The following is a 6,545-nucleotide window of genomic DNA, read 5'->3' on the forward strand; positions in this document are numbered from 1 at the left end:
GGCAGCAAGGGAAAGAACAGAGATACAGTCGCAGAGTGTGACTTGTTAGAAACTTTATTTGTGAGGCAGTAAGTGCTCCCTTTGAGAGCAGGCACAGTCATGGGCCGGGGCCCCCTTCAAGGTAGAACCAGGATGGGCAGGAAAAGGGTCTGGGCTTTGGCTTGAGAAAAGGCACATTTTGGGCCAGGCTGTAATTGAGAGTACTCAGAAACCAAGGGGATTGCTGGTGACCACGCCGCCCCGCTCCACCAGGGCCTTGGAGATGCTTTTGAAGTTACGGAAGAGCTCCTGCTGCTGGGGATCAGACTGCAGAGCAGTCATGTTCTCCCGGATCCGGGCTGCAGCCTGGGGAGGGAGGGGGAAGGAGGGGGTTCAGACCTGTTCGTTGATTCCCTCCAGCCCCCTGTACTTAGTAACTCTGGATCTCACCTCGATACACCAGCTGTCACAGAGCATTTTCTCATGCTGGGCTGTGGGGTGGGCTTCACTCAGGGATCTTGAGGCCCTAGTGGGAAGCAGGAGAAAAATACATCTGGGCTGTGACCCTAGCCCAGGGACCCCCCCACCCACCACTGCGACTCAGGTCTCCCCCACTGCCTCCTCACCTGGACAGAACCACCACCATGGCATAGAGGTCAATGGCACTGTCCGCCAGACGCTGCAGCACAAACTGTTCATCTGCCAGGTAGATGGGTTGGCATGGGGGGCGGTGAGTGGGTTAGGGGGAGGGAGAGGGAAGGTGGAGGTGGGAACGAGGTTGTGCTCACTCACTGATGATATCCTTCTTGTGCTTTATCAGCTTGGCCTCCACCACGGTGGCAAACTGCTCCAGAGCCTGCACCGCCTGAGGAGATGGGATGGTGCCTGGGGTGAGATGAGGCCCGGTCTTGGCCCCTCAGCTTCTGATGCAGGCTACCTCTCCACCTTGACTGCTTACGTACCAGCTCACCACTCCGACTCAGTTCCTGGTGGACGATGCCGCTGAGACTCAGGCCACTGCCCAGCCCTGCCCGCCTTAAGAGGAAGCCAGAGGGTGACTGGTTAGTTGCCATGCACTGGCCCTCCCCACCACGCCCTGGTCTCAAAGCTTACCGCCTCAGCTGTTTGCCTGCCTCTCCTAGCAGGAGGCCAGCATTCCCAAAAGGGTTCTTTAGAGCATTGCCAAGCCCAGAGAGTTCCTTTCCTTTGTCCTGTGGGGGAGGAGAGCCCCATAGTCAGGACTCACTGTCCTCCCCACCAACTCCCCCTGATTCTCCTCCCTCTTACCATGCAGCCCTGCAGAGCCACAAACAGCCGGAGAATATCATTTGTCCCCTCGAAGATCCGGAAGATGCGAAGATCTCGGAGCACACGCTCTACCCCAGGCTCCTACCGCAGGGGAAGACAGATCACATGTCCCCGCTGGGATGCGCCTGCCTCCTGGCCCTGCAGCCACCCCGGCAGAGAAGCGTCTGTACCTTCATGAAGCCCATACCCCCCATGATTTGGATGCACTCATCTGTCACTTTCCAGGCTGCCTCCTAGGAACAGAAACACCCCAGATTGCTTTTGGAGCCAAGCTCCCAAACCTGGCTCTCCCTCCCCACAGGCCTGGGACCTCACCGAGCCAAAGATTTTGCTGATGGCAGCCTCTATCTGGAAGTCCGTGGATCCCTGGTCCATGTTGGCACTCACCATGTACGCCATGGACTGAGGTTGGGACATAGGAAGGGAAATGGAAAAAGGCTGCATCAGACTTGATCTGGTCACCCAGATCTTAAAAGACCAGGTCTGCCTTGGCCTTTGGCCCTTCCCTTCACCTTCCAATGCCATGGGTTAGGCACGTCCGAGTATTTGGTCCCCTGGTCAGTTCATCAGGGGCTTGCAGGCATTTCACTTCTTGGAAGGGGTGAGGAGGTGAGGGTGGGGTGAGAGACGACACTTCAGGGACCTCTGGAAGCACCTTGGTGGAACAGCATGGCTCTCCCCATCCTGCAGAAGCTGAACTGGCTATGCCTCCCCGCATCCCCTAGGGCATTGGTGTAAAGCTGGAGACCCACTGCCCCAGGTGCTGCTGGGGGTTGTAGTCTGACCCATCTGGGAAGAAGGGCTCCGGGGACAGGGGGCGGCCCTCACCTCAGTCACATACTGCAGCATAGCCATCCGGGCCAGCTTCTCCTGGATCAGCCCAAAGTTGTGAATTTTCTCCCCAAACTGGGTACGGTTAGCAGCATGATCCACCTGGAAGAGGACACGTGTCCCACTGTGGTTCTCTAGTCTCCTCTTTCTGGGAGGGGAGCTGGGCTGCGCTGGGAGGGATGGGCTTTGGCCACAGTCAAGAGCCAGTCCAGGATGGATGGAGACCTAAGCGATCTGCTGGTGGGGAGGGGTCTCTTGTGGAGGGAGGGCCTGCAGGGACAGGGACACATAGAAAGGGAGACAATATGACTTAGACTTAGATTCAGGCTGGCCTGGGACAGGCAGGGTACTCACCGCCTTAGCAATGATGCCTTTCATGGTGCCTGCCAGGGCTGCAGCCATGCCAAACCTTCCATTGTTGAGAATATGCATGGCGACCTTGAAGCCGCCCCCTACCTCCCCCAGTACGTTCTCTGCTGGCACCCGTACTCCGTCAAAGTACACCTCTGCTGTGTTTGAGGCTTTGATGCCCATCTTCTTCTCAGGGGGCCCACTGTGACAGGATGGAGAAATTGCCATTGGGGTGGGGGGAATTAGTCCCTCATTCCTTATGAGCCAGCCCAAAAGAGGTGCAGGCAGCATTCCCCAGCATACCCAGAGGGCTGAGGAGGCCTGGCTTTATCCTGCTGCTTTGCTCTGAGCTCAATGGTTGGTGGAGCCAAACTTGAGATCAGTTTCCTACATACTAGGCCCAGAGGGAACATACTGTCCAGATGCTCTGGCTTTTGCACACATCCCCAGGGTGACCCATGGCAGCCATCTGCCCTGGAACTCAGTACCACCGGCTCCCTGGTTCCCCCTCTTCCACCCCAGCCCACTCACTGGGTGACGCCACCAAAGCTCCTCTCCACCACAAAAGCTGTGATCTTCTCCTTCACAGCGCCCGTGGCTGTGTCTGTAACTGGTGTCTTGGCAAAGACTGTGAAGATGTCTGCCAGGCCCCCGTTACTGTGGAAAAAAGAGGCAGTCAGGGCACAGAGGATGGAGCAGTGGGGCCTGGATTGGGCAGAGGGTGGAGAGGAGGGAGAAATGGAAGAGTGCCTGATCCAAATCTTGCTTCCGTTGAGGGTATAGTATTTTCCACAGGGGCTGGGCACAGCTGAGGATCGGATGGACGCTGCATCTGATCCACTAGAGGGCTCCGTTAGACAGAAAGCAGCTATAGTCTCCCCTGTTGGAGAGAGCGCTCCTTTACTCTGGGTTCTGATGGGCACGGAAGGCACTTTGGTGCCACCACCCACCCCTGGAGCACCCATCCCCCTTTAAGGCCTCTGGCGATATTCAGTGACTTATGAATGTCTTCCCCAGAATCTCCCTGACCCCCCCCCCCCACTCTAGCCAACACATCCAGCTATGTGATCTAAGTACGGCCGGCCTAATCTGCCAAGCCCCGATCTCTGGCTCTACTAGGGCTGCCTCACCAGATGCCAGTTTGGGGAGGTATTTTTCTTTCTGGGCCTTTGTGCCGAAGAGCAGGATGCCTTTGAAACCGATGCTCTGATGGGCCCCCAGGACGATGCCCACACCAAGGTCATACATGCCCACGATCTCCACCAATCGGGCGTACTGGAGGGGAAAGAGGCATTGGGGGCTGTAATTGGATAAATGGGGACCTGCCCTTAACAGGGAAGCATGGGCAGCAGGAAAGAACCGAACTTGGGTGTCCCTGCAAAGTGAGTAGACAGAGCAAGTGGGCCAATGGCAGAGGACATTGGCGCATCTATTCTAGGTCTTGGTGGGAGGCAAGTACCCTACCATATCCTCAGGCAATCCCCACATTCGAGATCCGTTAGGACTTGGGAACCTGGATGAGGTCCACGACCTTAGGGAACTGCAAGTAGTTCCGTATTAAGAAACATCCCACAGGCCCCCAGGGCAGCTCATGGCAGAGACCTTTGCCCCAGGGGTAAGAAAGTAGAAGACGGACGCAGGAGGTGACTGTGGGGATTCCCTCACCTGGGTGTTGCAGAGGCCCACACCACCCAGTTCATTGGGTACTTGCAGACCAAAGGCCCCCAACTCCTTGAGACCTTGCATGGTGGTCTCCTCCACTCTTTCCAGCATGTCATTCTTGGCAGCATCGTTCACCTCCTGGGAAGGCAGAAGATCTCACCTCTAGGCTCCTTTTAATAAGGCTCCTTAACCTCTCTCCATCAGGAACCACGCCCTCTATTACTCGGGCTGGCATTGCTTACCTCAAAGAATCGGGTCACGGGCCCCACCAGCTCTTTGAGAAACTGTGTTTGGTCCTCGTTGAGCACTGAGGTGGTTGGAGTGGCGAGAAGGTAGGGCAGGTCAGGCCAGGCGGTCAGGGGAAGCTGCCCATCCCTGCCCGGCTCTGCCTACTCATTTCCTTACCAGATGGATATGGAAACACCTGATCGGTGGTGAGCTGGCCCTTGAACGTCCCCACAGCAAAGGACTTAGATACCTGCGTAGGGAGAAGGGAGGGGGGTATCAGGGAACAGTGTGGGGTGGGTCTGCCCCTGGTTTAGACCCTCCACAGCTCGGAGCCACGTACCGAGTTGGCCCGTTTTTCCCTGGTCGAAGCCTCAGAAGGCTGGGAATCAGACTGGTCCACAGCCGCCTGGGGAAAGGGATTTCGAAGTGCCAAAAACAGCAAAGCGGAAGACGGGAGGGCGCATCCGACACCTTTCCCCTAGTTTCATCCTCAGGGCACCCCGGTTTGCCCTTTCCCCTACTTTGGGCGCCAGGCAACTGGCAGGTGACTAGGAGGGACCAAGAGGGAGACCCCTGCCGGCGGCGGGGAGGTGGGAGCCGAAGCGGACTCCGGCTCTCACACCCCTTAAAGTTCGCTGTCACTTACCTGGGCGACCCCACTGGCATAGGGTCGCTGGGCAGGGCCGGGCCGGGGCTGCCCCAAGAGCGCACTGGGCCACGAGCTGTGGGGAGTAGGTGTTCAGTCCTGGCTCAGTGCCCCGGCTTCCTGTCCCCCTCCCCTCTGTCACACACACACCTTACGCCCCGCAGCCTCAGCAGCTGCCGCCCCGTGCTCAGAGCCATTCTCGCTGCCCGCATCTCTGAACCGCTTCGGTCGCCGGTGCCCTAAAGGCTGACCTAGAGCTGTCGCGAGTCTGCCAAAGTCTAGTTCTGCGTCCCTGACTCATCCTCCACAATGCACCGGGTCACGGCAGGCGGGGCTTTCCGGCCACCGGAGCATGCTGGGAGTTGTAGTTCCGGAGCGCCACATAGCCCCTGCAATCTGGTTGACCCAGGGTCATCTCCAAACGAATGTTGTCTTCCCCCAAACAGCTTCATTCGAACTAGATGAACTAGTTTGTACGAACCAGAGCGTAGCCAGCAGAAGGGGTGATGAGATAGGCTGAGACGGAAGAGGGAGGAACTTAGGCATCTGCCCCCAGAGGGGTGGAGGGTAGACTGAAGGGAGGACTTCCCAGCTGGAGTTAGAAGGGAGAGATGGAAAGAGAGAAGTGTAAGAAAGATACCAGAGGCAGGGGAATGGAAAGAGGACTCTGAGATCCCGCTCAAATCCGTCTCCGCCAACACAAAAGGGAGGGAAATAAAGGAGTGGGTGACGCCAGGTGGGTGTGAATTGCCCAGGCATATTATCTTGAGACCTAGGAGTTGTCACTAAATCTGGAAACACCTAAATTTTCACAGTAGAGAGGACCCCCCAGGTTTGCTGCCTTTCCCTTAGGGTCTCTGACACCTTCCTGAACATCTCTGTCTGTGCCCTCTTGTTCTTCCCTGAGACCATGTGCTAGGCCAGACCTCTGGACCTTTGGGCAGATGGATTCTTCCCAAGCCTGAGAGGAACTGTAGGAGTTCTCACGTCCTGTCCCCTACACACACGCACATACGCTCATACACACACACACACACACACACACACACGTCTAGCTTTGGGTCAAGAAATTCTAGGTAATGTATGACCATCTTGTTACCATTCTGACTGAGGACAAACCCAGGAAACAGTGACAATTTCCTTTCTTTTAGGGCTTCCAAAGCAGAGCATTTTGGGGCTAATCCTCTTTCCTGGCCCTCAGGAAAATGTAGTGGTCATGCCTGGCTTTGAGGAGAGGGGCCAAGGGTGTAAGGAGGAAGGTGGTGGTGGTGGTGGTGATAGTAACTGGGGACCCCGGAAGAATGGGACGGTGGGTGGGTCAGAGACTGCCTACTTTACCTGACAGCTCACACTGGGTGGGGAGAAGACAGCTCAGCTCCAACCCTGGTGGATTAGAGAGATTAAAGTGAGAGGAGAGAGAGATGTCTGAGGGACCAGGACCAAGAGGTGAAAAACAGGCGTCCTTGTGAAGGGGAGGCCTGGGGGTGGGTGGGGCCTGGGACCCAGGGATCCCTCTCCCTGGACCTTTCTAGAGAGTTTG

General features: G+C 56.8%; 1 protein-coding gene across 2 annotated transcripts; it reads right to left on the minus strand.

The window, feature by feature from the left end:
- Positions 1 to 36: 36 nt before the first annotated feature.
- Positions 37 to 5,306, minus strand: ACADVL (acyl-CoA dehydrogenase very long chain). Of its 2 annotated transcripts, XM_006060137.3 has the most exons (20): positions 5,156 to 5,306; positions 5,006 to 5,081; positions 4,700 to 4,765; positions 4,537 to 4,609; positions 4,374 to 4,438; positions 4,135 to 4,269; positions 3,600 to 3,744; positions 3,220 to 3,349; positions 3,001 to 3,126; positions 2,473 to 2,671; positions 2,116 to 2,220; positions 1,603 to 1,689; positions 1,458 to 1,520; positions 1,267 to 1,368; positions 1,093 to 1,190; positions 942 to 1,014; positions 772 to 844; positions 606 to 678; positions 430 to 505; positions 37 to 345 (listed from the first exon to the last, which is right to left on the minus strand). In XM_006060137.3, the coding sequence occupies exons 1-20, from the start codon at positions 5,215 to 5,217 to the stop codon at positions 205 to 207; spliced, it is 1,968 nt and encodes a 655-aa protein (XP_006060199.1). In that variant the 5' UTR covers positions 5,218 to 5,306; the 3' UTR covers positions 37 to 204. The 2 variants fall into 2 exon arrangements, with proteins under 2 accessions (XP_006060199.1, XP_006060200.1); XM_006060138.3 differs by lacking the exon at positions 1,458 to 1,520.
- Between the last annotated feature and the right edge of the window lie 1,239 nt (positions 5,307 to 6,545).

This window comes from Bubalus bubalis, chromosome 3 (assembly GCF_019923935.1).
Source record: "Bubalus bubalis isolate 160015118507 breed Murrah chromosome 3, NDDB_SH_1, whole genome shotgun sequence".
NCBI classification, from domain to species: Eukaryota; Metazoa; Chordata; class Mammalia; order Artiodactyla; family Bovidae; genus Bubalus; species Bubalus bubalis.